Source organism: Camelus ferus, chromosome 13 (assembly GCF_009834535.1).
Source record: "Camelus ferus isolate YT-003-E chromosome 13, BCGSAC_Cfer_1.0, whole genome shotgun sequence".
NCBI classification, from domain to species: Eukaryota; Metazoa; Chordata; class Mammalia; order Artiodactyla; family Camelidae; genus Camelus; species Camelus ferus.
The window spans coordinates 18,408,952-18,432,229 of NC_045708.1; the positions used below are offsets into that span (position 1 = coordinate 18,408,952).

A 23,278-nucleotide genomic window follows, 5' to 3' on the forward strand; every position below is an offset into this window, starting at 1 on the left:
CTTGCCCAAGGTCACACAGCTAGAAAGTGGCAGAGCCAGGACCTGGGCCCAACTTTCTCTGATTCCAAAGCTTTTTGGTGGCATCTTATTAACATTCAGGTGTATTTCCTTCCAATCTTTTTTTTTTTTTCCTCCTCTATGCAACAGGACAAAAATACTCACACGTAAATTTGCACTGCTTTTCTTCCATCCTAGGCTTAGATCTAAGGAGCCTTTGTAAGGAGGTTGGAGGGAGAGGAATAGACCTAAGCAAAAGAGTCCAGTGACCTGGAGGAATTTCCTCCCAGTCCCCTCAGGAAAAGCTGCTACTGAGAGAAGGGAGGGGAGTGAGCTGGCAGAGTTTGGGTGGTCAGGAATTTGGAGAAAAGAGAAAGAAGGGAGAGTTTGGGGAGCTGTTGTGTTAGTGTGGAACTTTGAGGAAGAGAGATTCAGGAGGGTTTTGAAAGAATGTCTTGCCAAGAGCTGTGCTGTGTAACCCTTTGCAGTTGCAGTGTCCTCCAGAGACCTTTTGTTTCCTGTCAATGCTTTTTGTAGTTGGATCGATTTCTTTTGGGCAAGGAGGGAGCAAAAAAGACCAGCTTTATTCGGGTTCACATGCATTGTGTATATTTTTTCTTTTATGAAAATGAAATAGCCTCTCTTCCCTTGTTCACAAAGTACCCTCCACCTAGAATGCCCTGCCTTTCCTTTGTCTATCTCCATTTCCCTCAACCTCTAAGGTCCACCTGTGTCCATCTCTTTCCCCTCCTGTTGGCCCCAGCTCATTATCACCCAGATCAGGACAGATGACTGGCTCCCTACTGGTAGACCATAGTAATTAGGGATTTTTCCAACACCAGAATCTCTTTGATTACAAGAAACTGTGCTGGTTTGTTGGTTTTAGACATCTCTACATGTCCAGCAGAGTACCCTTGCACCAGTTACCAGTCCGAGGGCAGAACTCTAAACACTTCTGCCCATTTCATGTATCTGAGTAGCCAAGGAAAACACAAGGCAGCCAAGTGCTGGATGGAACAACGCTTTACTCACCCAGAGAAGAGACAGAACAAGATCAGCTTCAGTAGTGGGTGCTGGCCCTTCACAGCCTGCACATCTCTCTCTCCCAGTGGCCAAGGCAAGCTCCCCTTTCTTGCGCCACAGTGGAAGGACCTGGTCCCCTCCCAGAGGAGGACAGATATAGCAGTGGAATTGGCTAGATGCCATATGACAGACACATTTTAAGCAGAGACAAAAAGTATTCCTGGCGTCTGAAACAGGAAAGATACTCCCACATAAGGTGATAAGGCTGTGTGTGTTCTTTATCTCTTGGCTAGGAACTGTTCTAGGCCTAAGGCTCATTCTTAAATGATTAAGTGAGTCAAAAGACTGCAGGCATGAGACTGCCTTTCTCAACACTTGGCCAGAGTACCTCTTGTTTCACTCTTTGCTTTGACTGCTAAGAAGCTCAGAACCTTTCTATTTCTGGATCTGTATTTTCTCCTTGTCCCAGTTTTCTTAATTATTTACTTTTGGCCTTAAAAAAATTTTACTATGAAATATGTCAAACATACATAAAAGTAGAGAGAATATAGTAAATTGTCATTACCTGTCACCCATCCTTAATAATTATCAACATTTTGCCAATCTTATTTCCTCTACCTCCCCACCTTTCCCTCCCTTGGGAGTATTATAAAGCAAATCCCAGACTCATATCATTTATTGGAATTATTTCAGCATGTATTTTTAACAGATGGGGCCCTTTCAAACATAACTGCAATGCCAGTAACAAAGTTATCATGCCTAACAAAATTAATACAAATTCCCTAAAACCATTTAATATCTAGTTCATGTTCAAATGTCTTTAATACTTGGTTTGTTCCAATCAGGATTCACGTAAGGCTCCTACATTTCATTTGGCTGATATGTCTTATAAGTAACTTTTCATCTGTTACATTTCCACTTTTCTTTCCTTTCTTTTTTCATGCTATTTTTATGTAAAAGAAACCAACACATTTGTCCTGTAAAGGTTCCCACAACCCAGAAGATTTGACTGATTGCTTTCTGATGGTGTAGTTTAACTTGTTTTTCTGTCCCTTGTATTTCTAATAAACTGAAAGTTAGATCTAGAGATTGATTAGATTCAGGTTTAATATCTTTGGTGAGAATACCTTATGGTGGTGATGCCTTCTACTTATTATTATGTCACATCAAGACACGTAATATTGGGCACTTGGCCTGCTCTCATTATAAAATTCCCCATCAGCCTTCTATCTGTTGGTTTTAGCATCCACTCGTGATCCATTATTTCATTAGGTGTTATAAAACAGTGGCTTTCTTGATTCTGTCATTCATTTTGCATTCATTAGCAGGAATTCTCCCACAAAGAATAACTTTTCCTCATTCATTATTTGATTTTCCTGAAATAGTTTGTACAAGAAAGACAGGATAAATGCTGATTCCTTTTATGGATTTTTATAAATTGCCTAAACTCCTTTGTGGAACAAAGTGTTGTTTTTTTTTCAAAGTGAGGGCAAGTAGAGTAGTGGAATGGAAAGAGCACAGGCCTTAGACAGAATCCTGACTGTATCACTTGTTACTTGTGTGACCTTGGGTCATCCTTCTGAGCTTCAGCTTCCTTAACTGCAAGTTGGGGATATTGATCTCAACTTCCCCAAACCTTCAGTAGAATCACTTCCAGGCCTAGATAAAGCAATTCCTTGTACAGGAAGTAAAATACATTCATTGTAGAAAGTTTAGAGGATGCAGATAAACACAAAGAGAAGGATACCATAAGCTCTGTGAAAAGCATCCAGCACATGCTTGGCATATAGTAGGTATTTTTGACAACTCCAGCTTGGCTCTCAGCACTCTCCTGGAAAAGAAAAAATTTAACCAGCAGTGACTCCAGCTTCAGCCCAAGGAAATCCTAGCAAGAGTTGGGGTGGGGGGTGCAGTCTCAGGGAGGAAGCAGGAGGTGGATTGGTCAGGAGCTAGTGATCTGCACTCAGACAAACCTGCCACAAATTTGCAGTGAAATCCTGTGAGAGTTGTTTAACCTCCCAAGCCAGAGCTTCTCACCTGTAAGATAGAGGTTGTCAAGGCTGACCTGCCAGAGTTGTTGGGAGGACCACTTGAGATGCTGATGTGGAAATGCCCAACTTGGAGACAACTGTCAGGAGGTGCTCAGGAAATAGGAGTTAGCTTGATCTGTTTGGGAACTCCATTTCTGAGCTCCCATCAGGTGTAAAGTCACAATTGTTTCCTGTAACTGAAAGGCTGAGGCCTGGCTTGGAGCCCAGCTTTGTCATAAAAGTGTTGTGTGAATTGGGTAAACCTCTTCCTCTGTGGGGCTTGGATTCTTCCACTTGTGAAATGGCCAGATTAGGAGTCCAAATCCAAATGCCCCAGGGAGCAGACAAGGAACAAGCAAATAAAATGGGCCAGGAGTTGAGACAATAGGGGGTGATGAGGATTGTAGTGACCCGATGAGATTGCTTTATTTAAGAGAAGCCACAGGTGGGAGGGTAATAGCTCAGTGGTAGAGTGCATACTTAGTATGCAGGAGGTCCTGCGTTCCATCCTTAGTACCTCCATTTAAAAAACACATTACGAGGGGCTGCCACTCCATCCTGCTAATGGTCACAAAACAAAAGTGTGAGCCCAAATGGCCTGAATTTTACCAAAGCTGGAAAGCTGTATTTTTAATTTTAAATTAAAGTGATGACAAGTTATTTGAGATATTTAGCGACCTGTATGGACTAAACAAAACAAACAGAAAGTAGGGTCAAGAGCATGGGCTCTAAAGTCAGAGATGTTCTTACACCAGCTTTACTGCTTAATAACGTATGTCCTTGAGCAAACCATTTAGCCTCTCTGTACCTCACTTTTCTTATCTGTAAAATGGGGTAATTATTGCACCTACTTCATGGGATTGTTGTCAGGGTCACATGAGCAAGGATGGTACTAGGGTGAGGTTACTAGAGTGAGGTAAATAGGAATTATCTTGAGTGCAAAGTTTAAGGGGGCACCAAGACATTCAACAATCAAGATAATTAATATTTTAATGTAATATTAAGTGTAAGAAGTCAAAGTTAAGGCCAAAAAAAAAAAATCCATGATGAGCAAAATACCAACATTTTAAGTAAAGACATGTTCTGACCTTGCACTTGTATGACTTGGACTCACTCACCTCACCCTAATCCTGGGTCTTTGGATTCTGTCTTTATTCTTAAAATAAGATGATATACAAGGAGATCACCCATCCCGCCTCCTGGCCCAGTGACTCAAGGGTGAGAGAGATAAAGCATTTGACTCTGTTCACTGCCATATCCCCAACACCTACAAGGTTGCCTCATACATGGTAGGACTTTAATAAATATTTGCTGAATGAGGAAAAAAATGAAATGATACATGTCAAACCTTAGAACAGTGCTTGGCACCAAGTAGGTGCTCAATAAAATAATAATGATGATTATGATTGAGAAGATAATAATGATGGGGGGAGGGTATAGCTTAAGTGGTAGAGCACATGCTTAGCATGCATGAGGTCCTGGGTTCGATCCCTGTACCTCTAAGAGTAAATAAACCTAATTACCTCCCCTCCAAAAAAAAACCAAACAAACAAACAAAAATGAAGACAATAATGTCATTGTCTGTGGGTCCTACTCTATCTTCAGGCCAATGGTAAACCCAGTATATTTGACAGCCAGAACAGATCATTTTATTAACCCCAACGTGACAGAATTTTCTTCAGTAATAATCATGAAATAAAACAAATAACGGCAGAAAAGCAAAGAGACAGTAAAAATTCACTTTTATTGAACATCATATATACACTCAGACCAATAAAAATATTTTAGTAGAATAGAAATTACAGTACAAAGGAGAAAAAGTAATGGATGAATAGTTTTTAGTTCTATCAATGTATTTTTTTTATAAAAAGGAACACACACACACATACATGAAGAAATGCCTCCAAAAGAGGCAACTTGGTAGGGTTCAGAGAATGATTTGCACAGAGAATGACAGAACTGCAGTAACTCAAGGGTTTTTTCCCTTCGTTTTTACAATCACTGTGCTATCATTGTTGATTTCAAATCTGCTGTTTAAATGCAGGGACATGAACGCTTGCGAAGTGAGCTCTAATGATGCTGACCTGCTATGAACTCTCAAACTGAAAGTGTATGTTGGGGCCAGTTGTGTAACCTGGAGTTTTTCATATTAGCTTCCTTGTAGAATATATTATTTATTAAAGGTTAGGTGATAAAAATGTACTGATTTGAAGCACATATATATATTTTTAAAAACTCATAATAATCATAGCAATTATTTAGAACTTAGACCAACTTGGACCAAGAAAGATCTCTTCAGGAGGAAGGATTTTATCACCAAAGTTGTTTAGAATTGCCAGGGCATGGTGATAATAAAAGCAGGCTCACCCAGTTTCATTAATGTTTTAAACTTCTCCATAGACAATGCATGCCTTATTTCTTGCACATGGAGGATTTGCCACCACCCTTACCTGATTCACTTCTGCCTCAGGCCATCAGTTTCCTATCTCTGGCTGAGACAGTCCCAAAAGCCCTTCCACAGCTGACATTGCACTACTTTCTAATTCTGACTCTACAAGTTATTTCAAGCTATGTGACCCTGGGTAAGTCAGGTCATTTCTCCAAGTCTGTTTCCTCATCTGGGAAACGGGAACATGACCCCAACCCATGCCTTACCCTATAAGGGGTCCATGAGGTAGTGTGGGAGAAGACTTTTTGTAAAGAGGGAGGAACTGCACACAACTGGCAGGTACACAGGTGACAGACATTGATGACAAAGGTGATGTTGTTCATTTGAAGTCATATAGCAGTTGTTCATAGATCAAGGATCTGGAATAGGAGAAAGGGATCCAGTGGGTGCTGGTCTTTGCAAATCACTGACAGTGACTTTTTCCTTTCAGGAAAAGGCTTGATCCTCCTGGCCTGGAAGCAGGGGGCTGATCACAATGACCCTGGCTCCCGTGCTGCTGTCTTATAGCTCAGCTGGATGGAGCACTTCCCTTCCAGGGGAAGGGGGCTGAGGCCGAAGCAGGGTGTGAGGAAACACTGATGCCAGCTGGCTCTTGTCCTCAGAAGCTCTCTGAAATGAGCTTACCTGCTTGTTTAACTCTCTCTCCAAAGAGAATGTAAGTTCCTAGAGCAGGGGTTGACAAACTTTTTTTCTGAAGAGCCAGCTAGTAAACATTTGAGGCTTTCCCAGCCATATGGTCGCTGTTGCAACTACTCGATTCTGCTGTTGTAGTGTGAAAGCAGCCCTAGACCATACGTAAACGGAGCATGGCTGTGTTCCAATAAAACTTTATTTATGGATACTGAAATCTGAATTTCATATAATTTTCAAATGTTATGAAATATTCTTTTGATTTTTTTCAATCTTTTAAAGATGTGAAAACCATTCTCAACTTACAGGCACATAAAAAGAGGCCAGATTTGGCTCACGGGCCATTCATAGTTTACCCACTTCTATCCTAGAGGGGAGAGACCCTGACGGATATTCCTTTGTTGTGGCCCCTGTGCCCAGGACAGTGTCTGGCAAACAGCTGGTGTCCATAAGTATCTGTTGATGACCAACTGCTGCTTCTCCTTCTGTCCCTCTACCTGCAATTCCATTCCCATCTCTTGCTGCTACTGTATCCACCTCTACTGCTAGCTCCATCCTCTCTAAACAGTAGCAACAAGCTTCTGCCTCCCCCGCCCCACTGTCCCAGCTCCAGGTCAGTGGAGGAGCCCACTAGCCAGTTCTCCAATAGCCCTGGGCCTATCCCATCTGGATGCTCCTGTTTCTTCTCTTCTTCTCTGACTACTCCATCTTTGGCCTCATTCACTTGTTTGTTTTTCCATCATCCAAAGTCATTTTAATAACAAAGCAAAGATCTGGGGTTAGTTTTTGTAGCGCCTGGCCCATCTGCCTCTGGTGCTCAGACTTCCTGCCCTTGAAAGGTAGTAGGTTGCACGTGGCTGTGCAGGGTTCCTGAGGTCTCACTGAGATGCCTTTACACCTCTTCACCTTTGTGAGGACCCGAAAGCAGGCCAGTGCCACAGTGCTTGGGGGAGTCCAGGGCCAGCTGGTGAGAATCTTGCCCCGGATCTTGCGGATGGGGCTCCAGGTACGGCTGCACACACCTACAGTTTGGGCATTTCCTGGGCACGTACCTCATTGGTTATAGTCCCTACGACCACAGCTGTTTTGCCTTCCCAGCCAGGAAGCTTCATCTTCTGGATCATCTGGGAAAGGGACAGAGGCGGCTGGCTGGTGCAATTCATGAACAAACTCTTCTGCATAACTTGATTGAAGGAGTTGCTTTGTCTGGCCAGAAACCTATACAGCCTGACCAACAGTCATACATAGATGTCCTGGTTCTCGGCCTCATTCTTTACCAGCCTCGTGATTACAGTCATGGGATTTCCTTAAAGCTGAAGCCTCTTCTCAAATCTTCATCTCGCACCCACGGAAAACCGATCCAGCGAGCCCCCCAGACCCCAGCCTCCTGCCCTCCTACTTTGTAGGGGGAAGAATTTGAAGGGCAGGGAGAGAGTCTATGATTGTCACCTACCATTTCTATTGAGCACTTAGCATGTGCCAGATACCGCACAGGTATTTTGTTGCCTGATCTCAATACTTATAACCACTCCTAGTTTACCGATGTGGACATTGAGGCTCAGATGGATTAACAGAAAAGCTCAGAGTCACACAACTAGGAAGTGGCAGAGCTGGGATTAGAGCCCAGGTTGGTGTGGCTCTGTTCACAAGCATATTTTGAGGGTTTACCCTATGTCAGCTGCATCCAACGATATAGCAGTAAACAAAATAGACAAGCCCTACCTCATGGAGCTTTGTTCTAGTGGGAGAAACAAATAATAAACAAACAAATAAATATACAATATGATTGCTGGTAGAGAGTCATACCATGAAAAAAAGAACGTAAGGTGATACCATCCATGTGGCGCTTCCTGGATAGGGTCAGTTCTCAGAAAAGGTGACATCTGAGCAGAGGTGCAAATGAAGTGAGGGAGTGAACTCTGAGAGCTGGAGAGAGAACGTGCCAGGTGGAGGCCACAGCAGGAGCCAAAGCATGAGGTGGGAACATATCTGGCAGGAGGCCTGGTGGCAGGGGGGCAGTGAGCTCATGAGTGGTAGGAGAGGACGGGCTGGGGGAGCAGGGAGCTGGGTCCTGCAGGGCTTTGCAGGCCCAGCAAAGTCCTTGGATTTTGTATGAAGCGTGACGGGGGAGCCACAGGAGGGTTTCAAGCACCCCCATCCCTCAGACCTGGATGAGGCAGACAAGAGACTCCACCGCCTCCCCTGCTTACCACTACCCACCCTCTGCACACTGAGTCCCCCTGAACTCCCTTCTGGGCTGACAGTGTAGTGAGGTGATCAAGAGCATCAGCTTTTGTGTCTGAGAGAACTGGGTTCCCAACCTAAAAGTAATACTAGCTGTCAGACCATGGGCAATTCCATCACTCCCCAAACCTCAGTTTTCTCATCTGGAATGGGGGGACAATAATTTCTGTCTCATGGTGGTGTTGGGGTGATTTGATGAGCTCTTGCCTGTAATACACTCAGTTCTAGGCAGGTCACATAGTTCTCTCTCAATAAGCATCGTAGTTGATTATTATTTAAATGCCGAGCCAAGTTCTGGCATTTTGTAATCACTTGTTAAAGGTAACTGCCATTATAATTGTTCCCCTCATGATGTTCCACCTGCTGCCAAGAGACACGTGTGCCAAGACCCTCCTCTACTGAAAGGCCAAGAAAGAATAATGACAGACTCTCTTCCCAGAGCCCATCCAGAACCCATGCTCTTGAACATCACAGCAAGCACATGTCCAGGCTGCAGTACAGGGACCTAAAACCCAGCGCTCAGGCCCTGTCAGCTCAGCCCCCTGCTCCATGCCAGAATAATCTCTTCCACACGGTACAGAATACGAGTATGAACCTCATTGATGTCCAGCAGATCCCTTTCACATTCATGAGTCATTCATTTAATAAACACCTCAAATGACTGCCCAGAACAGCCTGTTTTAACCCCACTATTATTAATAATAATAGCATTTATCCACGACTCACAGTGTAGCGTTTCAGAGCATGGGGTTAGATTGCCAGGGTCCAAGTCCTAGCATTACCATTTTGTATGTAGCTGGATGATGTTGAACCTATCACTTAGCCTCTTTGAGCATCTATGATGTGCTAGGAAATGTGTCAGGTGCCAGGAAGACAACGAAGAGCCAAGAGGACCTGACTGCTGCCCTCTCACAGCTTACTGTCTAACTGAAGTGCCAGATGTTAACTGAATAATCACAAGAACAAATGGAAAAGTACACCTTGAGAAGCGCTAAGAAATATCCATTGCCATGAGTGTGTATAACAAGGAGGTAAGGGAGGACGTCCTGGAGGAAGTGATTGTGGAGATAAGCTGCCTTGAGGAAGAGGGAATTCAGTTGCAAGAACAAGGAGCAAGGCCCTGTGGCAGTAAAACTGAAGGAAAGTCAGTGTGGCTGCAGCCTAGAGTAAGAAATGGAGAAAATTGTGAGCTGAGGCTGCAGCAGTATCAGGCTTTGTAAGCTAATGAATTGGTCTCTATAGCTCTCTGCTGAGTGACTGCAGCACACCTACAGCAATGATGGGCAGGCTGACCTGCCCAAGCTCCCGAGGCAGGGCCCAGGTGTCCTCTGGGCACATCGCTCCCCTCCATTCCAGCACCACCCACTTCCTCTCCGATACCCTTGGGAGAGAGGACACAGGAAGTCAAACTTATTAATAGGAAAGCACAATCACTCCTGGGTCCTTAAACTGGCAGGATGCAGTTGATAGGGAATCCTTTCCTGTAACAAGGGGAAGGAAGAGGGCCAGGAGCACAGGAAGAGGGCAGGCTGAAGGCAGAATCACTCCAGTTTTCCCCTCACCTCTGCCACTCCTGCGTATCCACCTCATTTCCCTCGCCCAGTCCTTTGCCCTCACTCTCTGGGTCCCAATATCTCTTACTATGTTTAACTTAAATCCGGCTTGCAGCCAGATATTTGACACCTGTGTGCAACCTGTTCCAAGCCCTGAGTAGGATGACTAGATTTAGCAAATCAACATACCCAGGATACCCAATTAAATTTGAATTCAGATGAACAACAACAATTTTTAAGTCTAAGTGTGTCCAAATATACAAGCCTAGCCCTGAGCAGCAGGGGTTGGGCTTTGCAGACTGACTCTAGGCAGCTGAACTGGGTGATACTAACATGGATGTTAATAACAGCTGCCGAGCCTGGCCCGGGTTGCCTCTGGTTTAGCGGGGAGGTAACAGAGTGACTGAACAAGAGAACGAACTCTGGGCCCAGATTGCCAGGGTTGTCTTTCAGCTTTGCCACTTTCCAGCTGTGTGATCTTGGAGAGACCCAGAAAATGAGATGCTTAACTTCTCTGTCCTAGGTTTCCTCATCTGTGCGCTGGAGATGATAACAGCACCTAATAACCTCATATGGTTGTTGTGAGGATTAAATGAGTTTACAGGTAAAGTGCTTGGAACAGTAAGTGCTATGTTAATGTTCGCTGTATTTATCTAGTCAAACCAGACTGAATGTAAACTCCATGAGAGCAGGGGCTTTCTTTTATTCATTGCTATATGCTCAGCATCTAGAAGCAGGACTGGTTTATACTACATGCTCAAGAAGAGGGCCTGGGATGTAATATATAGTCATAAATATTTATTGAATTAAATCTAGTCCTCAGGGTATACCTGAAAGATTGGGATTATAACAGGTTTAGAGACATGAAATTAGTTTCCCAATGTTAAAAATGTGGCAGAGCTAGGATCCAAATCCAGATTTGTTGGGTTCCAAAGTCTTTTCCACTCAAAACTCAATTCACTTCAACAGTTGAGGTACTACCTTGGGAAAGTCATGGAATAATGAAAGCATCTGGATTTAGGGGAAATCCTCACCCGCTTTGATTTTTTAAAAGTCCTAATCCATTCTAGACTTGCTGTGTGACCTTGGGTAGTTCACTTTTTGAGGCTGTTTTGTAATATGTAAACTTGGTGGTGGTGAGGACCCAAGGAAATCACATGTTGGTGAAGCCTTGTTTGCAGAAGGCTTCTGATAAACAATCCTTCTTTATAACAGCTTTGCAAATGGCCTTTCTTCTCCACCCATGAAACCTGCAAGCCAATCTTTAGACTCCCTGATGGGTCAATAAATGGGTCACGGCACCTCCACCCCAAACACCTCTTTAGGTGTAGGCTGAATCTCTCCAGGGGGAATCCCTCTCCCTGGACTTTTACTCCAAGTGCAGCCCAAGCGTCGGTCAATACTGGGAGCCTGGTCTCTGTCCTCCTCAGAGTGGGGCAAGCTCACATTAACCAGAGTTAGGCCTGTAGCTGGAGAAATTCTGGGGAGAATTGGCTTGAAAAGAGTAAAACATGAGCATTAAAACATCACTCTGGGGGCACTGTGGGTCCTGATGATGGCGAAAGAAGTGCTCGACCCTACGTGGGACTGGAGCCCTGAAATCCCCAGGGGAATCCCTGTGTTGGCTGTAGCGGGGGTCCTAGGGCCTCGTAATGAGGGGAGTAGGGCCCAGGGTCCTTTCCAGCCTCTGCCTGGGTCAGGCCCAGGACACTGGGTGAGTGTGCGAGGGGTTAGGGGAGGAAGAAGGAACAGGGAAAATAGGCCCGCTGCGAGGAGAAGGAACATCTAGGGAGCGATCCCAAACGAGCAGAGAGTAGGAGACCGGTGACCCCAGCGGCGTGGTCCGCTGCAGGGGACCAGGTTTGGGAGGGAGGAGCCGGGAGGTCCTCTTCTGGGCGGTGCAGAGCGCGGGTCAGGGGCTCGCAGTGGAGGCGGGGCCAGAACGCCCCTCGCGGCGGGGGCGGGGGTCTGCGCCGGGAATGCCGCGCCGCGGGGGCTGGGGCGGGGCTTGTGTGGCCCCGCCCCCCGCGCAGGTAGCCAATGGGCGCGGCGGCGCCGGGTGACGGAGGGAGCCGAAGTGCTAGTGCCGCGGCGGCGGTGGCGGCGGCGGCGGACGGCCCAGCCGGAGCGCGAGGGTCTTGGCTGGGGCAAGGCGGCGAGGCGGCGAGGCGGCGAGGGGGCGAGGGGGCGAGGGGGCGAGGGGGCGCTGGGGCACAGGGCCGGGGATTCCAAGGCCCGGGAGGCGGCGTGGCCCGGGCCGCCGGAGGAGCGCGGGCGGCCCGGCGGCGACGCGATGCCGCTCGCCCAGCTCAAGGAGCCCTGGCCGCTCATGGAGCTGGTGCCGCTGGACCCGGAGGTGAGTGAGCGGGGCGGGGGACAGGCGCCGGCGGCCGGCGAGCCCGGGTCCCCACAGGGGCGGGGCGGCCTGCCGCGCCTCTGTAGCCTGGCGTGCGCCCGCGAGGGCGCGATTGCCCTCCGATCTCTTGCCTCCTCTCCGGCTCCACCCCCTTATTCCCTGGGTGTGTTTGTGTGTGCTCTCTTGTGTGTGCTCGAGGGCAGTTTCGCCAAGCGCCGAGAAACCCCTTAGGCTGGAGAGGGATCCCGTGCTGCTTTGATATCTAGCCCCCCTCAACCCACTCACCTAGGATCTGTACCGGGAGCTGTCGGAGTTTCCTTCATTGGCGCAGATGGCCAGGGCTGGGGTGCGAGATGTCTCAGATTCTATAAGAGACAAGGGTCATGGGACCCGCACTTCTTCTTGACATGTCCCAGAGCCCTACCCCAAGAGCTCCCCACTTTTCCACTGCTGACCCTAGAAAGATTGCCCCTCTTGACCCTGGCAGTTGTAGAATGTGAGGTGACACTGCCCGTCTGGGGCTGAAACTCTTGGTTTTCTTTGCCCCAGGCTAGGGTCAGCGGACACCTATGTCCCCTGCCCCGTGTGGAGAAGAGAGTGGGGAAAAGCCCTTGGACCTTGTGAAGATTATTCGTGGAGATGAGGAGGACCTTGATGCCTACCTCCCTTCATGTGCCCTCTCCCATAGGAAGGGCTGGGCCCCTGGTGAGTTTGGCCTCTACCTGCCTAGCCTCTCCCAGAAGCAACTCCTGCCCTCTGAAGATTCTGTGGTACCAGACCCTAAGCATGCAGAAGGCCAGCTCTTCCTGTGCCCTTTGACCCCCAGGGTCAAGGTCAAGCCCCCGAACCAGCAGATGGAGAAAACTTTCCCCTTAGCCTCATTCTGGGAAGGAGGTACGTGATACCCCCTTTCCAGAGGGTATGTGGGGATATGCAGGGAGACCTTAGTGAACCTGGGAGCCAAGGTGATTTTCTTCTGGCTTGGGCTGTAGCCCCTGCTTACAACCCCAGCTCTGCCCTCTCTTACCTGTGGCAACCACCAAGTGCCCTGTCTCTCAGGACTACAGGTTGAGATCAGAGTGAGGATCTCTGGTCCGCAGCACCCAGGGTGTGCTGCCCCTTTAAAGGGATGAGCATGGCTGACACTGGCTATTGGAGGGTGGGCACGGCAGGATTAGGTAACCAACCTGAAGGCGCAATTTGGAGTAAATTGCTCTGGGATCCCTGCCATGGGGTTTTTACAGGCCCTGCACAGCTCAGAGGAGGTTCTCTCGCTGACTCACCCTCCAAGGTGAGGAACACTGCCCTCTGCAGCCCCTATCCACCCCTCCCAACCCCCAGCCCTTTCCCACCTCCCCACTCCCTTGCCCAGGCCTGGGGCACAAGGGGCTTGGGCTGGGGTGCTCAGAGGAGAATTCCTTTGCCCTGGCATGCCCCTGAGACCTAGGCCTCCCTAGGGGAAGGTAGACTGGGAGAGACCAGGGAGGGACTTAACCTGAGGACGGGGTCATACTAGTAGGGAAGGCAGAACCCAGGAACTCAATTCCCAGTTCAGGGCACTACTTCCTGATTCCTTTTGGAGAATCCTGGGGCAGGGTCAGCTTAACTAGGGGCCAGGTCTAAACAGGAAACTCAACTCAGTTTTAGTATTACTGCACCTGAACTCTGTGAGAGGAAAAGACTGGTTTATTTCCTAGGATTAGAGGGGCTGTGATTTCTTCAGGAGCTTCACCTTGGAAATGCTGTGTGACCCTCAGTCAGTTCTTAGCTTCTCTGGGCCTCTGTTTCTCCAGTGGACAGGGCTGGGTTCTGGTCTCTGTTTTCTGGGCCTGAGAGTGTGCCGAGCTCTGGGTACTGCGGCCCATTTTTTTCCCTCCCCCACTCCATGGAGGTGCCAGGCGACTGGATGTTATTGTTTGGGTAACAGGAGCCATTTGGAGCCAGGACGAAGGTTGGGCTGTTCTCACTGGAGAACAGGGCCTCGCTGTTCTTAGCCCAGGTGAAATGTAAGTGATACAGTAGCCTGACCTGCAGGTACAGGCGCTGCCGCCGGCTCCTGGCCTGGAAGGAGGCAGGCAAGGGAGTGGAGGGGGCATTTGGCAGAGGCCTGGGATCTGGACTGCCCTGCCTTCCCCATGACGCTACTAAAAATGGGCTGCTAGGAGGCAGGGCCTTGTCCAGGGTGTGGCCCAGGTGGAGTAAACCCATTGGAAGTATAGGTGAGATGCTGCCTGGGCCTTCCCTGACCCCGCTAGAGGCAGTAACCTTGGTCCCAGGCCCAGCCTCGCTGTGTACAGAGTTTCACTGTGGGGTGCCACCCACCCCACTTCACCTCTGTTACCTTATTAAAATAAAATAATTCTGAAAACAACTTCTCAAGGTAGGGGTTATTACCCATTTTCATACAGAATAACTGAACTCAGAGGAGATCTGGCTGTGAATTAATATTAGAGTCAGAATTGGAACCCAGATCTTTCTTCTACTAAGTCTAGTGGGGCTTAAGGAGAGGGAAGAGCTGCGATCAAACTGATCCAGGTGGAAGGTATTCCAAGAGAGGCTCCGGATGTTGGCAGACTCTTCTGTCCAGCCTTTGCCGAGGGCTGGTGGTGCCAGCCGGCTCTGGCACCTGGCCCCAACTTCCATCAGCATGCAGGGCTGCCAGTGCTGGGCTCTGAACCCAGCTCCTGGGGCTGCTTCCTGTCTATGGGGCACGTGTTATCTTTGTCCATCTGCTGCCCAGCTTCTCCAGACGCTGCCCTGGCCCCTTTTCCCAAAACAGAGCTACTTGGGTAGGAAGGAAGGATGCTTGTTGGAACCCATCTCTGACCTCTGGGGACAGGGCACAGTGGTCTGAGGGTCCTCGGCAGTTGTCCCCATGAGCAGTGTTCTCTGAGGAAGCGGGAAAAGAATGGGTCTCCATCCTTTTAAGAGGCCAAAGGGCCTTTCCTGTACAAGACTTTTTATTTAGACAAGATCTTTTATTCAGTATTCTGCAAACTCAGAATCCATTTCCCCCTTTCATTCATTCGTTCATTCATTCAGTCAGCAAACATTTATTGAACACTTACCATGTGACAAGGACTATTCTAAGCAACAGGGTGCAGCTGTGAACAAGACAGACCTACCCTCATGGTACAGATGAGGAAACCGAAGCTCAGAGAAGCAATATGACAGACCCAAGGTCAGAGTGAGCGTCTGGTAGTGCTAGGATTAGCAGCTATGTTCTTTTCACCAACTGTGTAGCAGTCTGGCCAGAGGGGCAAATGAACCTTGTCTTCCCAGAACCCTGGTTCAGAGAGGGAAGCTCACCTGTGGTCCTTCTTGCACTTCCAGTCCTTTCTCCAGGGCTGCCTATGCCCCTGTAGAAACCTTGTGCATCAGCTCCTACAGGCATGGGGTTCCATGAGGATGGCACCCCGGCCAGAGGCCCTGGGACTGGGGGCAGCCAAACAGGGCCTTTGGGGTCCCCTGAATCCTCCAGGATGCTGCTCTATGAGTGCACACCTCTGAGAATACCCAGCACCTCCTCCCCTCCCTCGTCGGGGATTCAGGCTTACAGCCACGTGACTCTGGGTCATGACCGCATATTTGTCACTTGCTAGCTGAGGGATCTCAAGTAAGTCCCTTAACTGTCTGAGCCTCATCTGAAAAATGGGAGTAACAGAACCTACTCTGGACTCCTTACTCTCTTTGCTAAGACATACTGTGTCTCGTTTGACAGACTGTGTGCTGGGTGCCAGAGAGATGATGCTAGACAAGCCACAGCTCCTCCCTGAGTTAATCAGCAGTTTGCTTAGTACTGTGAGGCCCAGAGGAGGGAGGAAAGGATTTGAGGCTGCATGGACAGAGGAGATGACATTTGAGCTGAGTTCTGAAAGAAGACCAGGAGTTTGCCAGAGTGACCAGGCAGGAAAGGTTTTCTTGGTAGAAGGAGCCATCATGCATATGCTTGTGGATATGAAATAAGCTGGTCTGTTCAGGGTCTCATGTTGTTCAGTTTAGCTCCAGAACAGGGCCCGGTAATAATCATGGTGATTGCTTATGAACCAGTTATGTGCCAGGTGTGTATATTTTATAGATTTGATTTTGTGTGCTTCTTACAGTCACTCAGTGAGGTACATTATTTTATCCTCATTTCACAGATGAGGAAACTGAAGTCTGAGAAATGAAGTAACCTCAGGTTCATGCAGGTGGTAGAACCCAGAATCTGAACCCACAAAATCAGGTTCCAGAACCCACATTCTTAGTCACCTGTGTTGGGCAGTTGGAGATGACAGCTTCGAACACCATGCCAAGGAGCTAGGACTTTATCCTGCAGGCAGTGAGGAGTCATGGAAGGGTTTGGGGCCTGGTACATAGAAAGTTCTCAGTAAGGAGTGAGTGACCAGGGGAGTCAGTCACTCAAGTGTAATGATTAATGTGATGTAATGAGTTTTAGGAAGGGTCAGGGTTTGGAATGAGGATGGCTGGTGTGTAGGCTGTTGACCATCTCCAGGAATTATGTCAAGAGTCTAGAATGCTGAGTGAAGTGGAACTCCATTTACAAATGCATCGCACATGCCTCCCCCACCCCTCAGCCCTGGTTGACCTGGTCCTTCTCCCCAGGCTTCTGAGAGATAACATGTATGTGTATGTGTATTTGTGTGTGGTGGGACCTGCAGAACACTGGCCCCTGGGGAGGATTGGGGCATTAAAGGAGCTCTGGGGCAGGGTGTCCTAGGAACATAAGACATAGAGGCGCTGCTCCAGGGGCAGGGAGATTATGTAATGGGCAGAGCACAGCTGTGCTTGCTGCTGCCGAGCAAAGCCACAGCTGCCCTGTGGACCCGGCCCCTGGCTCCAAAGTCCTGGGTCTTCCTAGCCTCTTCACATTCTTGCTGTGGAGGGGCGGGAACAGCTCCTTCCAGCTTCCTAAGGCCCAGATGGGGTAGTTTACCTCATATCACACAGGAAACGGATAGGCTGGGTTTGGTATGCCCCAGGGTGAGTAATACCCACCTGAGGGCAAAGTCTGGGGGCTGGAGGAAGCAGGACTGCCCAGAGATGGGCTCCAGTGCCTACCTCTCTGCAAGTTCCCCTGGCTGAGCTGTGGGCTGTTCTTTCTCTGTGCTCTTTTGAGCACCTTCTGGTGTCAGTGACCAGATTTTGAATCCCCACTTACCAGCGGTGTGACCATAGGCACCCTCGCTAGGTCCCTACGCACCTCAATTTCTTCCTCTGCCAAATGGTGCCAAGGCCTCCCTCCCAGGTCAGGAAGTGTGAGGCACTGAGCCAGTGCCGGGCATGTGGCAGGGGCTGGGAAGAGAGCAGCTGTTAGCACCAAACCCTAATCTCTGCCCTCCCAGGACTCCCAGTTTATTAGGAGGGGCAGACCTGTGTGTAAATAACTCCTGCATGGTGATAAATGGTAGAATGAAGGATTGCAGGGCCACAGTGGAGCAGTAGTGACTCTCCAAGGATGGCGAGGGGTCCCTGACAGGGAAAGCCAGGGCAGCCACCATCTCTGGGCTGGACACTTTCCCAGACTTTGTCTTCTTCAGCCCTTGCAGCAGCTCTGGGAGGTGGGTGTAAATACCCCCATTTTACAGATCAGGAAACTGAAGCCTCTTGAGTTGATTAGTTGGCATGAAGTCACAGTTTGCCTGTGGCATTGCTGGAGCCCTTTCCTTCTCACTGGGAGGAGGTGACATTTAAGCCAAGACTTCAAAGATGAGGTGTTTGCCAGGCAGAGAGGATGAGGGAGGGATGCTGGGAGATGCTGTCCCTGAGTTGTGAGGGGCTGTTGCACGAGGCTTGATGCCTTTGCCCTCACTGTGAGAGTGCAGGGAGAGGGGATTCACCCAGAACTTCTGCCCCCACTTCCATGGCCCTCCTAGCTATCGGGGGCAGCCAAGGGCAGTGGTACCCCGTGGGATCTATCTTCACTCTGTGCTACTCTGGTGAATTCTGACAATATTCCCCAATCTCCCTTCTCTTTCCAGAATGGACAGGCCCCAGGGGAAGAAGCTGGACTTCAGCTGTCTAAGGTAAGGACCAGGGTTAGCACTGGGGCTAGGGACAGTCAGGCATGGGGAGACTGTTTGTATGGCTGTGGAGGAGTAAGGAGGCCTACTCTCATCCCACCTGAGTGTAAGGACCCTTGACCCAGCTCAGCCTTCCTTCTCTGATCACACCTAATCCTCGAGGCAACCCTGCATGTTGAGATTACTTGCTCTAACCTTCATATTTCTCGGGTGAGGGGACTGTGGCCCAGACAGGGTCAGGAGCAGAATCTAGGCTAGAACTCAGGTTACCCATCACCCAGGGCAGGACACTTACTCAGTTTATTTACTCATGGCAGCTTGGCCAACTATATTGTGGGGGTCCGAAGGGGTGATGGGAGAGGCTCAGGTCTGTGGGGCCTGATGAAGGCCTGGAATCATCTGGGCACATGGTGCTGGAGGGAACCTGGTAACCTCAAGTCTAACCAAGGCCTAGTGCCTGGCATGTGGCACACAGACCAGTTCTCAGGGTTCCCACTCCCCAACCCCAGGCTGACTCCCTCTGCCATCTCTGCTTCCCTGAGCCCCTCCCATTAGTCCCTCAGCTCCTGTTGCTGATTTTGTGTATTGACAAAAGTGCCAAGGCTGGGTGACAGTTGTGTGACCTTAGGTGGGTCCTTTGTCCCCTCTGGGCCTGAGCTTTCTCATCTCCATGTTGGGAAAGATCACACCCAATTCTCAAGGAGATGTGAGGTCACAGAGCTGCTGGCTGTGGAGGGACTTTGGAAGCCTCCTAGGCAGGACAGAGCATGGGTTCTGGCCATAGAGCTGACCTGAGTTCAAGCCCTGGCTCCATCCTTGCCATTTGACCAAAATCTCTTCTCCTGTCTAAGTCTCAGTTTCTTCAGCTATAAATTGGAAATAATAGTGCCTACCTCGCAGGAGTGATGTGAAGGACAAATGAGGTAGGAACTGCCTGGCATACAGTGACTTCAGCACCAGCTGCATGAATGCCCTGATGTATAACTCAGCTCCACTGCCTGTTAGTGGCCACACCCTCCAGGCCTGGGTCTGCCTGGGCACCAGAATGTAAGCTCGACCTTTGAGATAGACCTAGGGCTGGTCCTGATGTTTGTCTTGACTCAACCTCCTAAGATAAGTGAGCTAAGCTACCTGGGGTTAGGGCAGGGTGAGAGAAGTAGGCTCCTAACCCCTTCTTCTTTGGTATTATGGCAACCTCAGGCCACCAACGGCCAGGCTAAATCGTGTGGACTGGACCCCTTGACTTGTCTCAGCGCCATGTCTGGAGAACCGCCTCCCACAGAGTAGCTGCCCTGATTGCCTAGTAATGGAATGAGGGGCTGTAGGTCTCCAGTGAAGACCCATGATCTTTAAATCTTGGGGCTGTGGTTCTGGGGGTTGCAGAGTTGTTTGCAGCTTGGAGGGAGCTGGTGACGAGTGCAGCTTCTCACCTCAGAGCTAGAGGGACTAGTTGGGAGAGGGCAGGAGTTTACTAAGGTGGGTAACCTACATCTGCTTCTAAGCCTATGACTCCTTCCTGCTCCAGAGCAGAAGATCCTGGGGTGGGGAGGGAGGCGAGGCTGGACATGGATGGAGCAGGGAGAGCCTCAAATGCCACATTAAGGAAAAGAAAGCACCATGCCAGGACTTTGTATTTGGTTCTCATAAAACCCCTGGAAGTAGAGATTGTTACTATACCCATTTTACAGATGAGAAAATTGAGGCCCAGAGTCACATAGCTGGTGGCGATGGAGTCAAGTCTTGCTTGACCACAGAACCCACACTCCTCCCAGCCCAGGGAACACTGAGTGATGAAGAGGAGAAGGAGCATTGGGTCCCAGTGACCCCTAACTTCCCTCATTTCTTGGCACCTGCTCATTTACCTTCTCTGTTGCCCCAGAACCTCATAGTATCCCCAGTGCCCACTTCTGGGCTCAACACACCAGGGGGCGCTCAGCCTGTGGTCAGGACCTCATGGCTTTGTGCAGTAGAATGAGTTGGCAGCAGGCTGGTTTATCTTTGGCTTCATCAGACTTTCAGTGCACCCTGCTGTGGCATAGGGACCACAAAATGAAGTCAACATCCCCACCCTCAGGGAGTTCCTAATGTTGGGAGAAGAGTAGTGACAGGAGAGCTGTGATGGAGAAGAGCATGCTGTGGGCGCAGAGAACCTGCGTTCTGTGCCAGGCCTTATGGTGGGCAGTGAAATATACCACCTTCCCACATGTCTCTTGGCGGCCTGATGAGAGGAGCGTGAGAGTGGAACCCAGCCAGTGGCATCTGAACTTGGGGCTGAGTGTGACCAGATGGATGGTCATGGCTGTGTGTGGCAGAACAGGAAGAGTTGGGGTGGGCTGTGGGGCACCAGGTCACCTTCCCTGCAGAGCTGGCATTTGGCTGGGCCTCAAAAGACAGGATTTAGGTAGCTGGAGACATGGGCCTTCTATGTGGAGATGAGGCTGAGAGGGGGACTTGTGAGTCACGTGCTCTGAGTTTAGAATCCCGCCCCTCTTTCCTGTTTGCTGTATAACCTTGGGCGAGTGATTTGGCCCTCTGAGGATCAGATGCTTTTTCTGTAAAAGGATAATAGAGTCCAGCCCTCAGGGCCACCCAGAGGAGGGAGTGTGATGCGTATAAATTAAAGAATCCAACAGGGTTTGAGGTATAATGTTGGTGTTTAATGCTTGTTTATTTTACCCATTTCAGGGAGAAGTGGGTAATTGGGGTTTTAGGAGCCACAGTGAGGACTGCAGTCTAGGGTGAGAGCTCCCTGGTGCACCTGGCGCCCTCAGGAATGCTGGGGCTCCATTCACCCTCCCTCCCTTCCTGGGGGTGGACTGGGCTCCCCAGGCCCCCTCCCCCAGCTATCTCCGGAGCTGGACCCCTTTGAAGCGCCTGCAGGTCTATTTTGAGAGCTGAGCATCCCCCCTCCCCTCCTCTCTTCCTGTTTATGAAACCCTGATCCCTCCCGGATCCCTCCTGCTCCTCTGGCTGGAGCTCAGGCAGGATGTGACTGTGGACTTCGGGGAGCCTTGGGAGCCTCAGGTGTTGGGGGGAACTTCCCTTGGACTGGCCAGGGCAGGCTAGCTCTCTCTCCCAGCACCTGAGACCTGGTAGGCTCTGCCCCTCTAGCCCACCCAGGGAAGATCCTGCAGCAGTAAGACTCCCGTGTAATCTAGGGAGTTCTGTTTACCACATCCCTTTGTCTCTGTGGCCCATTTTGCTTCTAGAAGCAACCTTTTGAGGGTTGAACATTTAGTTTTAACCTCTGTTTTACAGAGGAGGAAACTGAGGCTCAGATGTGGAAAGAGATTTGCCTGGAAACACTCAGCTAGTGAGTAGATGGTTCTTAACTTCCTACACTCCTGGCTTCAAGTCTCTTTTCCACACTGGTCTCCCGCTACACGGAATATCTTTTTTCCTCCTTTCTGCCTGGCCAACTCCTGTTCATCCTCAGAGTCCAACAGGACTGCCCTGTCTCTGGAAGATCTTCCCTGACCTCACCCCAGGCAGGTAGTTACAGTCTCTGGGCATTTACAGCACGTTGATTACAGCTCTGTGTGGGACAGTTGTGTTTTGTTATTGTGTATTAATTTTGGGGAGTTGCCCGAGGACAAGGCTGAAGTCTCCCTTAATGTGTGCGCCTCCTAGTGTCTGGCTTCTGACCTGGGGACAGAGAGGCCATTAGCTGTGAGTGATGTCCAGAGGGGAAGCAGGCTGGCAGGCCTTGCAGGAACGGTGATAATGAAGTGCTTAGAGTGTAGGCTTTGGAAGCAAACAGACTGATTTTGCCCTGAGCTCTCCCCCTTTCTAGCCACATGGCCTTGGGCAGGTCACTTTCTCTCTGAGTCTAGTTTCCTCACCTCGAAATGGGATGACAGTACTTCCCTTGGAGCTAGGACACAGGGCCTGGCAGAATCTACACCAACAAAGGCTGAAGGAAAGAATGGCTTCATGTAATAAATGCTCAATTAATAGATGCAATTCTTATTGTTATTCCATGCCAGTCCTGGCCTCATGCCGCAGGCCAGCTCCACCAACAAGGATGCCTGGGAACTGTGGACCCCTCGTCACCTGCCCAGAAACATCCTGGGAGATGTGTCTTGCAGATGCTGCCAGCTGGGGGAGGGGCTGTTGGTGTCTGTTTGGGCCAGAGATTAGCAGGTGGGCTTGGGCTGCAGCTGGTAGAGGGAGGCCCCGGATGGGGACTTGGGGTCAGGCTGCGGAGCTCTGGGCTTCTCTCCAGCTGCCTTGTGGGAGGAAGTTAATAAGAGGAAGTGTCTATAGGGGGAATGGGGCAGGGACCCGGGGCTGTGGTCTGCTGTTGTCCTCCCCACTTCTGCCACCAGAGGCCTCAGAGGCCCTGCAGATACCCTTCAGGGAAGGCAATTCTGAGACTGTTTCCTTCCTGTTGCCCCTTCCTGTACTCTGCTAGCCATTGGGAGTCCTTTGCTTCTGAGGGACACAAGGGTTGGTGGGGGCCCAGCTGGCACTGGACCGGAGAGCTTTGGGGCTCCCAGGGCTGCCCCAGCCTCCAGACCCCTGCCTGAAGAAGCTGGGGAGCAGTGAAAGTCCTCAGTCTAAGGAAGCATCTTTCACAACAGCCAGCAGGCCATCAGCCTGTTACTGGAGGCCTTGTGAGGTCTGGAAGGGGAAGTTTGGTGTATGTGGGGGATGTCTGTGGAAATGGTTTCCGATCATCAGACTGTGTGTATTTGTGTGTGTGTCAGTTCCTGTGGGTGTACTGGTGTGAGTGATGTGGTGAGGACATGTGGCAATGGGCTGGGCCTGGTCAACCCTTGCCCCACGGCTACCTGCTCCTCCTCTCAGGCCTCTATGAGGTCCATGCTAGGGCCTTCTGTCCCCTTGCCTGTCCCAGGGCCCGAGGCTTGCAGGCTTCTTTAGGGCAGGGCTGGGTGTGGTGGTGCTTGCTCTGTGGGCTGCCATTTTGGATGGGCCCAGTCATGAGATGGTCACTTTGGAGAAGGAGTGAG

General features: G+C 49.7%; 1 protein-coding gene and 1 long non-coding RNA gene across 3 annotated transcripts in view; one reads left to right on the forward strand and one right to left on the reverse strand.

Moving 5' to 3' along the window:
- Positions 1–1,393, reverse strand: part of LOC116668312 — a 57,539-nt gene extending 56,146 nt beyond the window's left edge. Inside the window, exon 1 of the long non-coding RNA XR_004325439.1 lies at positions 1,030–1,393. This is a non-coding gene — a long non-coding RNA (uncharacterized LOC116668312). The remainder of the gene's footprint in view (positions 1–1,029) is intronic.
- Positions 1,394–12,122: 10,729 nt separating this feature from the next.
- The window catches only part of RPS6KA1 (ribosomal protein S6 kinase A1), a 34,923-nt gene continuing 23,767 nt past the window's right edge, over positions 12,123–23,278 (forward strand). Inside the window, exons 1-3 of one of the 2 annotated variants that reach the window (XM_032495578.1) lie at positions 12,131–12,282; positions 12,832–12,987; positions 18,264–18,308. In XM_032495578.1, the coding sequence (XP_032351469.1) occupies positions 12,922–12,987; positions 18,264–18,308 (111 nt within the window). In that variant the 5' untranslated portion in view covers positions 12,131–12,282; positions 12,832–12,921. Of the gene's footprint in view, positions 12,283–12,831; positions 12,988–18,263; positions 18,309–23,278 lie in introns of both variants that reach the window. The other variant, XM_032495580.1, reaches the window with a different exon arrangement.